Raw genomic sequence first — 16,453 nt, forward strand, 5'->3', positions numbered from 1 at the left:
AACAAAATAACGCTGTTGTTTTTTTTTTTAAAGTATTCTACCATCTCCGTATTGAACCCTTATAATAACAATCCTGGTCACAACTGCAATTACTTAGAATATTGTTTTTCTAAGCTGTGCTCAAATCATAAGATCTACATTTCTTTTCTAAAGGCAGCTCAAAATATTTTAAACCTAACTAGAATTACTACTGTAATTCTAGTTTTTCACATAAATTTCATTTAACAGGCCTGGTGGGTAATTCAAATGACCAGACTCAGTGTAAGGAAATGAGGACTGGTGGAGATTATGGAAAGTTTTGCCGTGCATACTTTACCTGCATGCATTGAATTAAAACTTATGAAAACACTACGTGAGCCAAACACAGTATCTGCAGTCAGCTCCATTCCTCTGAATGCCACCTTCCAGGCAAACCCACACCTAAAATACTGGTTCCAAAGACCATTCTAGATTCCAAGGACCAGGAATCTCAAAACAAGAAGTGCTTTACTTAAAGTTGTTATTTATGTTTACCAAAAGACAAGAAAGCTACCATGTACTATTATCACTGTTCTACAGAAATAAAAAAAATTTCCAGTGAAAGGCAGGCAGGCAGGACATAATTTCAGGATACCAATCTCAAGAAACAGCTAGCCTCCCTTAGTTGTTTTTTATGTTTGTCTCTTGACTAGCTGGGAATTCATTAGGTTACAAATCAGAATTATCCTGAAAGCTTAGAAAAGAACAGGACCACACTGTTGGAGATTCAGGAGGAAAAGCACTGAAGATGGTTTGCAGGTCCCGGGGCTCTGTGAAACTCCTCTGGCGCCTTTGAAATAAATCTAGTGTATAAATTCAGGTCTACTTCACTTAAATCCCCAGAAAGAGAAGTCATGGACAAACTATGACTTCTTATTCTGTTTGGAGACAATCCTGTTTTCCTGCACTGGGGGGAGACAAAGTTTTTCCAAGTAGCTCTTTAGCTTCACTGCTATAAAAGACAGAGCATTTTACAGTCTGTGTCACAAATAAGTGTTCTATAATCTAGGAACAGAAATTCTTCACAATAATTCAGTATGCAAAATCATTCCTCTTTTTTTTTCAAACAAGTATTGATTTCTTTATTGACTGGTTCCAGAAAGAGATTAAGGTTATTTATATGCCTGCAGACATACATATGTATTAAGGTTAAATTTAAGAAACTAGAGAAATGTAAAATGGAGGCTGGAAAATAAGATGTGTCATGAATGAGGTCAATGACTGAAAGCTCGTGCTTTGAACCATGAAAAGAGGTCACAAATGCGCTCACAGTGCAGCCACTAGAGCGGAAGTCAGTGGGACGCAGCGTGTCACTGGCTAGATGGCAGATATACATGTTCCTTGGGAGAGTGAGTCGGCTCCGCTCTTGCCAACTGTGGCTACGGAATTTTTAAGAGAGGTTGGGCATTGAGATTTCTGAGGGAAGTTTCTGTGTCAGTCATGTTTGCATGTGATGAACAAAACAATACTGGAATGCACATGGGTAAGGACACGTGAGTTTATGAGATGCTAACTGCACATCACCTGGAGAGTTTGCCCCTATAGTACAGGCCTGTGGAGCCAGTCGGGGCAGAGTACTGACTGCGGATTCTGATGCTATCTCATAGGACTGCTAGGAGATTGCAACCTTCACTTATTGCTAGATCACAATTCCCAAAAAAAACACTGGGACATGCAACCAAGTATTCTATGTTGTTGTTTTGATACTGTGCCTAAGAAAACCAGACAGTCGTGCTGAACTGCACTTGGCCTTAGGGCCATCTTGATTTCTCTCAGGCACCAGGGATTTACTTTGGTTCTTCCTTTCTTGGCTTTGATAAGAAAGATTTCACAGAGGGGGATGGAGGAGCAATGGCCACACTCACACAGGTGACACGATCCTGTATCTAAAGAACCCCATAGACTCTACTCCTAGTTACTTGAGCGGATCCAAAATTTTGGCAAATTTTAACAGCGTATAAAATAACAGCATATAAAATAAATCCTCGAAAATTAACAGCTTTTCTGTATGCCAACAATGCAAACAGCAAGGCTGAAATCAGGAAAGCAACTCCTTTTGCAACAGTCTCAAAAAAATACTTAGGAATAGCCTTAACCAAAGAAGTCAAAGACCTCTATGATGAAAACCTTAACAACCTGAAAAGGAAATTAAAGCAGAGCTAAGGAAATGGAAAACAAAAAACAAAAAACAACAACTTCCCATGCTCCTGGATTGGAAGGATTAATAGCATGAAAATGACAATACTGCCAAAGGCTATCTACAAATTCAATGCACTACCCATCAGTATTCCAACACTATTCTTTAATGAAATAAAGGAAGCAATCCAAGCATTCATATGGAAAAATTAAAGACCCCAAATTAAAAAAATAAAAGCAATCCTAAGCAGGAAAAACAGTGCTGGAGGAATTTTAATGCCAAACTTCAAACTCTACTACAAAGCTATAGTACCAAGTACAGCTTGGTATTGGCACTAGAACAGGCCTGAGGACCAAAGGAACAGAACTGAAGACCCAGAAATGAACCCGCAGACCTATGGGTACTTAATCATTAATAAAGGAGCTAAAAAATAGAATGGAAGAAAGACAACTTCTTCAACAAATGATGCTGGCAAATTTGGTTTAATACCCGTAACAAACTAAAGCTAAATCCTTACCCTGCACCGGAGTCAATTCCAAATGGATCAAAGACCTTTAGGATCAAAGCAGATACCCTGAAAACATTACAGAAAGGAATAGGAGACACACTTGGGCTCCTTGGCACAGGTAAAAACTTTCTCAAGAAAGGCCCAGAAACAACAAATCGCAGAAAGGTTGGACAAATGGGATTGCATTAAACTCTAGAACTTCTGCACGGCAAAGGACACAGCTTGCAAGAAAGTCCTCATATTGGTAGAACATCTTCACTGGCCATACAATAGACAAGGGTAGCCTATCTAAAATATACTTAGAACTCAAAAAAAAATAAGTTCCCCCAAAACAAATCCTCAAAGAAACAACTTTTCCCTTAATAATGGGCTACAGACATAGAGACTTCTCTGAAGAGGAAATGAGAATCGTCAAAAGGCACATGAAGAAGTGCTCAAACATCACTGGCCATAAAAGAAATACAAATCAGAACAGCACCTCATCCCAGTAAGAATGGCCATTAACAAGAAAACTAATAACAACAGATGCTGGAGGGGATGTGGCCAAAAGGGAACCCTTCTACACTGTTGCTGGGAGTATAATCTTTTTCAACCACCCTGGAAAGGAGTATGGCGGTTCCTCAAAAGGCAAAACATAGAGCTCCCCTATGACCCAGCAACCCCGCTTTGGGGCATCTACCCAAACCATTACAAGCAAGACCACACTAAAGTGACCAGCACAACTATGTTCATCACAGCACAATTTACCATTGCTAAAATATGGAACCAACCCAGATGCCCCTCAGTAGATGAATGGATCCAGAAAATGTGGTACATATACACAATGGAATTCTATGCTTCCATCAGAAAGAATGACACTGCTTCATTCATAAGGAAATGGAAAAACCTGGAAAAAAAGTCATATTAAGTGAAGTGAGCCAGGCCCAAAGAAACATAGACTCTATGGTTTCCCTTACTGGTAATAATTAGTACACATCTAGGACCGTCCTAGCAGAAGAACACAATAGCTCAATAGCTAGTATCTACGAATGCATAAGATGATGCTAAGTGAAATGAACTCCAAGTTATGGAAATCAATGGTTTATCATTGTTGTTATTTTTAAGGTACCATGTGAAATTATGCCATTTTGTTTTGTTTTTCTTCCCCACGGTTTTACCCTTGATGTCACTGTAACTGATTTTGGTACACTGGGTATTGTATGTACGTTTATGGGAACTAGGGAAGGGGAACACCAAAATGGAAAGACAAAGGGTGAAAGGCAAACCAATGCAACAGCAATACTTACAAGACAATATGCTATAGACCAACTGTACAACTGGTGGGGGTAGGGGACGGAACAAGGGAAGGGGAAAGAGGGAGAAAATGAGGAAGGTGGTAACAAGTTTGATAAGAAATGTACTCACTGCCTTATGAATGAAACTACTTCACTTTGACAATAAATGCTTAATTCATTAATTTTAAAAAGAAAGATTTCACAGAGGAATTGAAAAATACAAAGAAAGGAGATGGAACCTTAGACCAGACTTGATGAGTGTGGTAGAAGAGAACATAAATTAAAATCTCCTGAGCTTCTGTAGGAGGAAAAGTTCCTGAGAAATTATATGTGTGTGTGTGTGTGTGTGTGAGAGAGAGAGAGAGAGAGAGAGAGAGAGAGAGCATAATTCCAGCATCTTCATCATGGTACCAGACAATATTTGGGAAACGGAGTACTCCATGGGCCTGTGCTTCTCAAGGTTTATGATGTATATTCAGGTCAGCCCCTTCCCTTCCCTCAGTTTACCTTTTTATGCTTGTAGTACTGGAGGTAGCCATCATGTTTCAGCACAAACCACCTCTTCCTCCAGCCCTTGAGGAAGCCAGTGTGAGTCCTCTTATGCAGGTAGCCACGGCAGGCGGGCCAGGGTGTGTTGGGACAGCGGCTGATGTCAGATCCGACCACCAGAGTCAAGATGTCCGGACCTACGGGCATGAAGTTCAGCTAGTTCAGTGATTCAAAAACTCAGCGTCAAGTGTAATAGTCACTGGTGAGACCGAATGAGTGAAGAAGTCATTACACGTTTCAACCATGAGTTAAAATAGACTCCTAGCACTCATTAAATCACAGTCCTTAGTGAGGCTAGCCCTTGAGTTTAGGAAGAAAATGGGCAAATGGAGAGCTAAAGGTATAAGGAGCTGAACTGGCTCCCAGTTTCCTGGTTGGTGGCACAAAGTTCTTTCACTCAGCCAGTACAGACACGTGGTTTCCGCTAATGCACCCTTCAAGTCTGTTCATTTTCACTGGGTGCAATGCCATCAAGCTGAACTCTTACACATACCATGAGTTCCTCCCGAAAACAAAGGACCAGCAATGCTTGCCTTATCTACTTCATTTTAGTTTAAAATAATTAACGTCTTTGGCCAAGGCAGGATCTAAGTCACTGCTTAATCCTTCGTCCCTCCTGCCCCTATCAAAGTCAATTTCCAGCTCTTGAGGTAAGAAGGAGACTGAGCTTGCAGAAGCGCTGAGACACTTGTTTTCTTCTGTCTGACTGACTTAGGCTGTGAGTTTAACACTGGGCTTCCGGATTCCCATCCTTCCCATGTGAGAATGACGTCTTTGTTGCCTGGACCTGTGTGGTCTCCCTTTCCCTTAGGTCTGGTATGGGCGATATCTTGGAGGACTTGGTCTCTGCTCCTGTTAATATGAGGTCACTGCTTTCCCACTTGTGTTCTCATGCTGCCAGCATGGGTACAGATTTATTTATTTATTTTTTTATCACATACCTACCTTCGGATGGCTTAAACCAAGTGTCTGAATGTCACTCAGATGGACAGCAACCCTGACACGCTTTGAAGACTGCAAATGGGGTATGACTTCATTTACAATTCCTCCGAGAGGAAGGCCACCTCCCTGAAGGGAGACATTTGGCCTGACTTGGCAGAGTCTGACTTCATCATGATGTCTGACATTGAGATTACCGATCTGTTTAGAGCTGTCTATGGAAATGGGGGTCAGGGAGGAGAGCCCTCTTCTCTAAATGACAAGCACCAGCCCAGGGGATCATTCCTGCGTAAGCCACATGGCCCTGAAAATAAAGATTTGTCCGTGAAAAGGCTGACACAGTCTTAACTTTAGCAGCACGCAAAGCACCGTGGTAATTAAATAACTCTCGGTGTGTCAAGATCATTCTTCATTGCCATGTAAATACATTTTAATTTATTGAACTGCCCTTAAGCTCCTGTCAAAACACATCCAGAAAAATTAGAAGAAATCCTCCAGATTGACCAGGAACCCACAAATGTCTTTGTCTTTGGACTTCAGTCCCCAAAGAACTGCACTCCTGGACTCATATACATAGTTGACACATCTGCCAAATTATTTATGTACTGCTGCAGCAGGACAGCCCCGGGGGTCATTTTCCTCTTGCTTACACGGACTGCATGGAGGTTTCTCTGATACAGATCAGGCGAAGCTTGTGTTGTAGCATGGCCATACATATAACATGGTGCACCAGGAAAAAGAAGTTCTCTAGGACAGGGATGCAGATGGCGCTGCGGAAGCCTGGTGGTGGCATCTATTTTATTAGAGAAAAGTTGTTGTTTTTTTTTTTTTACAGTCAGAGTGAAGACCCGAGTCTGTTGCCTGAGATTTGCGGAGTTCTCAGCAGCTGTCAGGGCAATGGTGGTAGCTTCCGCTTTCCAAAGTCCTACCAGGGGCCACAGAGTTTGGAATTCACTTTCACAGTGGCTCATGTTTGAGATTTAAGTTTTGGGTGAAATCTTAAAAAACTACTATTTGTGTAGTCACTATAGTTTTCCTATGTGTTTGGTGGATAGATGAATTTGACAAGTACAACCATTTAAAACTTGATTTTTGTTACCATTTAGGCACTTACTGGGATCTAGAATTATAATGGATCTGAGGTCAATACTTCTCCATCTACATAGGATGAATGGTGTATTCTTGTTCAGCAGTTCTGTCACCTGAGAGTCTGTATTTGCAAAAGGCTCTCACGTGATATTGGACTGAAATTAGAGTTCCAAGTCCTTAGGCCTTTCTCATTTTTCAAGAGTATCTGTTCCTTAGGCCAGTTGCTGCCTTTAACTATGGTATTTCTTCCTTTCTTTGACTATGATTTAGTTTCTCTTGGCTTTAGTTTTTTACCCCAACACTTCTCAGCAATAAAATGATCACCGCCCTCCCTCATATAACTTACTTTTATCTTCCCACCCTGGAGAGGGCGATACTTAACCACCGCCTTCCTCTGTGGGACTTGTTGCTTGCTTTTGTGGACAGGTGAAATGTAGCAAGCGGAACGATGGACGTCCACTGCCGGAGGTGCATTTCAGGAGATGAAGGAGTTTGAAGACCTACGTGTTTAACTTAATTCTTTGGTGATAACATCCTTCAAAACCAAAGCAAGCCAGTAAACAGTTCTTCCCAAATACTTTGGCCTGGAGGTTTTGGAAGGAAGGCGTTGTGGTGAGGCTATTTACAGCTACAGGAAAGAGAAAAATCATTTCTTTTTTTAATTCACACTCTTGCTTTGGCTCACTGCTTTCTTCCTATGCCACTAATCTTAAACTGTCTCAGAGTCACACTTCTGCTGTCAGACAAACTCTGCAACCCTCACAAATGTGACCGAGAAATGTGCAAGACATGTTCATCCCAGAGGGCACACGCTTGCCCAGCCCTGGAGAGCAAGGCCTCAGGAGGCTGGGGGTGGTTGATTTTAGGAAAGCTTGCATTCAGTGAGGAAAAGACATCCTAACAGGCCAAAAGACTTCTCTGACTAAACCATATATGTCCCTTTACTGTCTTCACTGGGAATTAAATCTTCGCCATCGGTTTCTGAATATCCAGTCCTACAAACACCAAACTCAGGCTGTGAGGGAGTCCTCATTAAAACAAAGGTCCATCGGGTCGTAGTGGTTACGTCTTAAATCCCAGCACTTGGGAAACTTGAGTTGGGAGAATCTTGAATTCCAGGCCAGCTCGAGCTCCATAGTAAGATTCCGTCTCAAGAACGCCCCCCTCCACAACAAAACCATACCACCACCACCTCTGAAAACTCACCAACAACCGCCATGTCCCCAAGGCTTACTTATCATTCTTCATTTGATAATGAGTACTTAAAAAAATGTGTTTTGGTTTTCCCATCAATAGACTAAAGATACTTTGTACAGCTGTGTGTGATTATTATTGCATTGTAATGGGATGCACGTTAGATACTATAATAATGAGTGACTTCTTATGTTAGTCTGGGGAGATAGTGGAGCATTTAGGTTGGACGCTAACACATCAGACTTCTGCTCTGAGGGCTGGACCATATCTCTACCTGGCTGGGCTGTGTGCTGACACTGGGCTGGGTTGTAAAAGAATCACCAGGGAGCATTGATGGAAATTACAAATGTGCAGGCTACTACTATAAATTTCATATTTAAAAAAAATAGCTTGGTGAGCCTGACATACAGTTAGAGTTAGGATTCAATATCCTGTGAAAAGTGACTTGACATTTATAAATCTAAATCAGTTTCATGCTCACTCCTATTCTTTTCATAGACCCACTGCGTCTTCGGAATCCTGTTTTGTTCTCTGCTTTCACCGTTTCTGCCTATGCATTTTTGAATGGAGATGGAGTTAAAGTTATGTATGCTTGGTTCTGTTTGGAGGTTTTTGTTTGTAGCTTTGAAATGCTGGTACAAGAAGCGGATCACAACACACAGATTTTGGTTGCCTTTGGAGTGCAAGGACCTTGCTTTGTTTTATTTTACTTTATCTTTCCTTGTGCATTCTGCCTCCATTATGTACACCCACAAAACGTGTTTGATATACTCATGCGACTATATTGTTTCATGTGTTTTGTTTTACATACATGCTATTATGCCTAGATCTAATTCTCTTTCTCTTTCTCTCTTATCTCTCTCCTCCTTCTTTCTATTTCAACTCAAAACAGTTTTAAAATCTATCCACGATGAGATACACACACATGCACATGCACACACACACACACACACACACACACACACACACGACATGCAGGTATGCATCTATTCTGATTTAGTTCCCCATTTTCCTGTAATGGTCACCCACACTGCTTCTACTTCCTTTCTATCACATAGATGACTGCCACAAATGTCCTTGTATAAGTCCCTTAAGATGTTTTTGGCTTTATATCTTCTGAAGTGCAACTGCTGGGACATAAGATTAATCGGTACTTTACTAGAACTGTCACATTGTTCTCTGGAATGCCTACGTCCCAATAAGAGTATATGAAGATTCTCATTTCCTTAGCATTATATGCTTGTTAAAGCTATCTATTATCTGACATTTCTATCCAAAACAATGGATCCAAAATATCATCTAGTTTATAATTTGCATTTCTTTGATGACTACCTACAAAGTTGTTTTCCAGTTTCTTTTCTTGACATTACTTTTAATGTTAAATTCAAGGTCTTTAATGAAGTCTGCCTTTGTATGTCTTATAAAGTAGAAGGTATCCCAGTGGTTTGCAAAAAAAAGGGAATAAAATATTGCCCTTTTCATATTGTTTTGTGGTGCTACCTTTATCCTATAGGATATATAGGATATAGTGTTTCGGTGAACTTGGAAGCACGGAGAGCAGATTGGGATCTCCATTTCAATCCTTGTGTATGAATACCCACACATGATTAGGTTGCATAGCATTTCTCTTTTACGTTTTTTGAAGATTTTTCCATGGCAGGGATACGTTTTCATTTCCAATGGTGTGTCACAGTTCCAATTTCTCTCCTTCCTTGTCAACTTGTCTATTGTTTGAAAATAGCCATGTTGATCGATTTGATGTGATTTTGTGCTTCTTTTTAAAATTTCCTGGATAATTAGTGACACTGAGCACTTTTAATATATCTGTTTGCTATTTCTGTCTCTTCTTTAGACACCTGTCTATTCCTTTCCCCATTTTTCAGGAGGGTTATTAGGTATTATGCTTTTGAATTGTAAGCCTTTTGAATATATTTTAGAGACAAATTCTTTAGTTTGTTGTAACCTATTTGTTTCTGCTTTTGTTCACCGTGCATTTGTGTGATATCCCAAAATTACTGCTAAAACCAACCCCCTTTGTTTTCTGGGTTTGGCTTATGGTGTTAGTGATGTTACATTGATTGCTTTGTATGGTGCCAGGTAAGGATCCAACCACATTTTTTTTGTATGTGGAAGTGCATTTTTCAATAGCATCTTGGAGGGCACTGTCACCTCTCCATTATGAGTGCTGGTAGTCTATAGAAGAGTGGGTCCTATGTATACTCATTTATCTGGCTATTGTGTTCCACTGGCCTATTTCTCTGACTTAATACCAGGGCCATGTTATTCTGTTTATTGTAGTTTTGTAATGTATTTTGAAACAAAAAAGTGGTACTACCACCTTTGCTCTTCTTCCCCAAGACCGACATGGTTACTTGTTGACTTTTGTGGTCTCCTATGAATTTTAGAATCATGTTTCCATATATGTTAAAATGTTACTAGGATTTCATTAGGCATAACATCGAGTCTATAGATTGCTTTGGGTACTATGAATATTTTAGTAATATTTCCTGATTCACTGTATATTCTTAACTTCTTTCATTGATATTTCTTAGTCTTTGGTATACAAATTTTGAACTTCCATAGCAAGATAGAAGCTGAGGTATTTTCTTCTTGTTGTTGTTATGAGAAGTGGGATTGTTCTCCTGATTTTCAGATAGCTAGTGTGTAGAAAGGCAAATTAACTTTTGCATATTGATTTTTGTGTGCTGTAATTTTACAAAGATTGATTTGAAGGTATTTAGTTTTTCTATATAAAAGATATAAGATCACCTCACCTACAAATAGGAAGAATTTAACGACTTCCTTTTTGATGTGGAGGTGTCTGTCTAGAAAGTGGCTTCCAGTCACTCGTATGCCCCATGGAGAAATTGGATTCGTTTTTGAGCTAGGATTTTTTTTTCCTTTTGATCTTCTTACGTTATGCTGAGTGTGAGGAAATCATGACACTTACCATCCCAAACTCCCATCTCTGTTCTTCATTACAACTGCAAGACTGGAACAGCGCTGCTAATCGTCTGGAGACCTCAGTAGAAAAGTTGAGATGCTGGATGGATATCTCAGCACCTTCCTTCCTCTGAGAGGTGGTGGTCGATACGGGTTTTCTCTTGGTTGCCTGGTGCTATGCTGAGTGGAGGGATTCTAGCTTCAGTCTACTTTATTATTTTCTCCAAATGTGAAGTCTTCTTGTTAGTTGCTGGGCTTCGTACAAAAAGAAACTTAATCCTGAATTGTTGCTAAATTTTATACTGGGGGAAGGGAGAGGATGATTCAGATCTTCCTACACTGTAATCTTGCTGACATTAGCCTCTATTGATGCTTGGTTTGTTTCTTTTTTAAATTATTTTTCTGCTCTTTTTTTTTTTAACAAAAACACTTTTTTTAAGATTGGTAAATTCTGAGTTAAATTTTTGACCTGGAAATAGGCTCATAAAGACAACAGAAAAACTTTAAGGTACCTTTCTTTCCCTCATCTTTATTCCCTATGATTAACAAAAACTCATTTTGGATTTAGTTTCTTATTGATACAATGATTTATCTGATATGTTAAGGTAATTTTTTTCTAAAGGTATAAATGTAATTGATCTGTATTGTGTATTTATATTTAAGTAACAGTTTTGAAGTATACTACATTTGAGTTATTACACTGATTCTGAAAATATTACTTCATTATATTCTAGCATCTGGTGTAGCTATTAGCAAGTCTGTTGTCTACTGAATTTTATTTTCGCTAGAGGCTGTTTTTTGTCTCCTGAAACAGAAAAATAATTCTCTTTATCTTTGATAATCTTACATTTCACTATCACATGTCAACTTGAGTGTTTTGCTGCCACCTATTTGGTAATCTGTGAATATCTTCTTAAGTTTTCTCATTCATTAATTCTAGATAAATCACTTAAATAGCTTTCTTTCCTTCTATTTGATTTTTGTTTTCTAGACACACTTGATTAAACTACTATCATGTTCTCCTAAATTTATCATCTGTACTAGTTAATGGTTTAGTGTATTTTCTTTGTTCCTTCCTCTCCTTGATACTTTCTGTGAAGTCTTCTTGCCGCCCTGTGTTGTTTTGGCAGTACTAGGATTTGAACCCAGTGTCTTACGCTTGACACTCTGCTGCTGAGCCACATCCCTGGCCCTCTTTTCTGTGCTGGTTATTTTTGAAAGCCTCACTTTCTATCAAGCTATACCCCTGTTGTAGGGCTGTATCCCATTATTATAGACAGGATAACAGGTAGGTGACACCACACCTAACTTTTGCAAAGTAAGGGTTGTCTCAACCACTTTTCTGCCCAAGCTGATCTCAACCTCGATTATACCAATCTTAGCCTCCTAGGTATGTAACATTACACATGTAATCCACTGATATCTAGCTGAGACAAATTTTATAGTAAATAATTCAGATAATTTACATATATTCACACTATATTTCATTTTTAATTCAGCTTCCCTAGCATTCTTTATTTCAACAATTATCTTCTTCATCCCTTATGTGGACCATTGGTTCCTTTGTCTATTGGCTTTCCTGTTCCGTAGCCAAGATCCTATAAACGTCCATTCTCACCACTTTTATGACATCTGCTGATTTTATTTTAAATGCTTGTTCTCAGGTCCTTCAGTTATTTACTTATTATGAATTGTTCCATAGAATGTCCTTTTCTCCCTTGGTGGTGATGTTTCTTGGATGTCTTGGTTTTACTAGGTAAATTCTATTTCGTTGGAATTTGCTTTTTAATGACAGAAAATATATACTGTGAGAAGGGTGAAGGTTTGAAATACAGATCAAAGTTGCTGCCCCTCTTGGTGAGGCTAGAGGTGCTGTTGAGAGTAATTTCACCAGGGAGGAGGCCTTTTGAGTTGCTATGTTGGCCCAGATACTGTAGTTTTGTCTTGTTTACATTTATACTTGATGACTGAATTTCAGGGAGTCTGTTTCTTTTGTCCTAGGCTCTTGTGTTTCTCAATCAAAAGCTTTGGTATACTCAATCAGTCCTAGGGATTCACAGAAGACTGTCCTAAGGAATGATGGGTTCCTTAATCCAACTCAGTGCACAGATTGTCCACAAGACATGCTGCCATTTTTCTAGCTTTCAGTATTGGGGTGAAGAATTTGGCACTCGTGGTCATGCATGGGAGGAAAACGATAAAAGCAAGTCCCTTAGCTTATTTCTTACATGAGATATTATTAACTATTCTTTTTCTATTGGTTGTCATTACAACCCCTTTCAACAAATAGAAGTGTGACATTGTTTTGGTTTACCAAAAGTCTGTCTCTATCCTTTAGCATCTCAGATGTAGAATTCAGTTTCTCCTTCTGAGGCATCTTTAGTGGTGAGCTGAGGATTTGTACAGAGAAGGTCATGGTCTCCTCTGGGGAGGTGTTAAAGGTACAAAATAAGAGTGGATGAGCTAATAAAACCCATGCTACTAAGTAGCTCCCTGTAGCAGCTCAAGCTAGGAATGCTGAATCTAGTTACCTCCTAATATTATTTCACCATTTTATCAGAAGTCAGAATCCTCTCTATTCAACTTTTAGAGGCCTCCTCTGCCCTCAACTAACTGATATAGTAGGGCAAATGGCACAGTAATATAAAGAACACTAAGCTTCTTGAGGAAAAATAAAAGTTTTACGAGCAAAAAATCACTATAAATCTATTTAGCTAAAAAAAAAGTAAAAGAATTATGTTGTAATACTTAAGTCCAAAAGCAATGGGTAAAACTCTGTTATCACAGGAGACACAAACAACTTATTACTATAATCCCTTCAGTACTCCCTCAATTTGTGAGTCAGACTGCACAAAGGAATCAATGTTTGTGTAAGACTTAATAAGCAGTAGCTGCACGTGCCTGCTGGCAATGTCTTCATTTGTGTACCTAGTCCAAGTCTTCTAGAGCAGCCTGATATCCAGTCAGATCTTTCAAAACTGATTCAGAGAACTTACCAGAAAACACTGTTCGTTAGTGATTTTCTCATGCTAGTCACCACTGGAGAAGTGTTCCCAAGTTGCTAACCAGTAAGCATGAGAAATTGCAAGTGATAACTTACCGTTGAGAAAGTTATAGTTAGCACAGGTGGCCTATCCCAAAGGCCCATTCTTTAAAATGTCATTGTCCAATAATGTATTTCAGTGGACTGCAATACGCATTCAGCCCTCAGCACGCCAGGGATAGGAGGACCCCCTACCCCATAATCCTATGATGGAGCACAGTGTTTACCAGCTGTATATTTGGAGGGCCATGGGGAGATAAGGATTTGTGACACTGTGACAAAGAAAGTCATTTTCCAGAGCAGAAAATAGTATTAATCTTTCCAAAGTTTATACTGCCAGGAGACGCAAGCCAGCAGGGCTATACATTACTGCTCGCTCTCAGGGAGGCAAGAAATGTGTCAAAATTGCTTTAAGGGAAAGATTCGAATGGGTATAAGGGAATCTGTCAAAACTTTAGGCTCATGCTTTAAAATTTTCTCTCTATCCACTGCTCAGCATTTCTTCCACTTTTCCTCCCCCCTTCACTGTTTTTTTTTTTTTCTTTCTTTCTTTTGCCAGTCCTGGCTCTTGGACTCAGGGCCTGAGCACTGTCCCTGGTTTCTTTGTGCTCAAGGCTAGCACTCTGCCACTTGAGCCACAGCGCCACTTCCGGCCTTGTCTGTTCATGTGGTGCTGAGGAATCAAACCCTGGGCTTTATGCATGCTAGGCAAGCACTCTACCTCTAAGGCACATTCCCAGCCCTTTCTCCTTCATTCTTTTACATTAAAACCCGAGGCTTTTAACTCTATAAACTTATGGAAAGAAAGAAAAGGAAAAATGTAGGGGAGGGAAGAAAGCATGAGTGTAGGAAGAGATAGAGTAAATAAATTCTTGCAATGACCATATATATGTATATATACACAAACACATATATGGTCATATATACATATACATATATATGGTCATATGTCCATATACATATATGGTCATATATACATATACATATATGGTCATGTACATATACATATATATGGTCATATATACATATACATATATGGTCATATATCCATATACATATATATATGGTCATATATGTGTATGTATGTATTCATAAGGAGTTTAAACAACGATTTTGATAATAGACTTCAATTTTCTGGTTTCACTGTGATGGCTCACCACGGAAACAAAAGGCACATGGGATGGAAATGGGATTTGATTCCTGGGCAGGTTTCGTTGATAACGATGCCTGAAGGGGACACGAGGTGGGAGGGGCATTCGCAGCGCTTCTGCCCTGGGCGATGCGTCTGGACCGAGCTCGGCCTGCACCTACCTTTCCTTGCCAGGTGCACGGCCTCGGCGTGCTCGGCGCAGGTGACCTCCGTGCCGTTCACAGACAGCACCACGTCCCCGATCTGGAGCCCGGCCTCGGCCGCCGCGCTGTCTGCAACACAGAGACAAGGAACGGTCTCACTGCTCTCAGCCTCCCTTTCCTGCCCGGGACCCACACACTCGGTCAGCCAGGCCTGGCAGGGGCCGCCTGGCGATAGGGTAGACCAGCGGCTCAGACGCGCCATCCCTGGAGTTCCAAGTTCTCCTCCCCTCCTTGGCTGCCAGGGCTCTTGGTCACCTGGAGACAATCACTTCACCCCAATGGCTTCATCTGTAAGGACAGGGTGGGGCAGAGCTTCTTTGCGGGATTGTCTCGGGAACAAGTAATTGAAATACTTGTGAAGTTGTGGCAAAAACAGATCTTAGGGCTCAGAGGGGGAAAAAAGAAGAAAGAAAGAGCTGCTTTTGCTCTCACTGTTGAGAGTCCTTCTTGAGCTTTTTCAGAAAGGAAGCCAAAAATTAGCTTAAATCTTAGGACCGGGGCTATGGAAGGTGGGGAGGACCTTGCCAGAAGTTATTTACTTTATCCCCTGGGTTTCTAGAATCTGCACTGATGTCCTGAAACACCTGGAATATTCTCTAGTGATTAAAAAGACATAATAAGCCATTTGAATGTGCATTCATTTTTATTAAGGTCTTCCATACACTTGACCAACATTCTTCTTGGAGCAAGTTGCATCTGCATTTTCCTTTTTTGCTTTAGGTATAACCCATTTCTTCTGTCATATGTAATAGTGTTGAGTGCAGGTGTACTGTTCACTGGCTTACATAGTAATCTGTGGCAAATGCACAATTTCATTTTCTTGAATAGTATAAAGCTCAAAGAAGTTTTAGAAATTGTTACAATTAAACTGTCAGTTTTAAGTATTACTCAGCTGGTGAGAAAACATGACTGAGAACATTTTAAGTAATGACTATAGTTCATCTGAGGGGAGAAAAGACTGATAAGCAATGGTCCATCAATATAGGAAGACAAATGAAAGGTAATATTTCCATTTGTTTAGACAATGTCATGCTTTCAATAAATTAAAGTCTCAGAGTGTGGTTGAATACTTGAATATATTGCTCCATAATTTCAAAGGGTCTGAAGAACTTGGCTGTGACCATACCTTCTAGATCAAATTCTAAAATGAGAACTGTAAGCAGAGAATGTCATAATACCTAGAAAACTTTAAACCCCATTTAGAAGGAAAACATGTCCATAAACCTCAAAGAAAAATATATTTCTAAATCAATGAGTGACAAGTGCAAAATAAACAACCAAAACAATAGGTACTGTGAAATTTTTGGAAAGGCAATTCTCACTACCATTCGCCATCGTTACAAAAGGCTCTTCTATGCAGGCTCACAGTAGGACATCTATTTTCAGACTCTTAAGAATGCTTTTGA

The 16,453-nt window shown here is 39.9% G+C and overlaps 1 protein-coding gene across 1 annotated transcript in view; it reads right to left on the bottom strand.

Moving 5' to 3' along the window:
* LOC125339958 overlaps positions 1–16,453 on the bottom strand; it is a 114,517-nt gene that overhangs the window by 59,937 nt on the left and 38,127 nt on the right. Inside the window, exons 6-7 of the mRNA XM_048331316.1 lie at positions 15,006–15,116; positions 4,445–4,623 (exon numbers count right to left, since the gene is read on the bottom strand). Of these exons, the coding sequence (XP_048187273.1) occupies positions 4,445–4,623; positions 15,006–15,116 (290 nt within the window). The remainder of the gene's footprint in view (positions 1–4,444; positions 4,624–15,005; positions 15,117–16,453) is intronic.

This window comes from Perognathus longimembris, chromosome 22, assembly GCF_023159225.1.
Source record: "Perognathus longimembris pacificus isolate PPM17 chromosome 22, ASM2315922v1, whole genome shotgun sequence".
Taxonomy (NCBI): domain Eukaryota; kingdom Metazoa; phylum Chordata; class Mammalia; order Rodentia; family Heteromyidae; genus Perognathus; species Perognathus longimembris.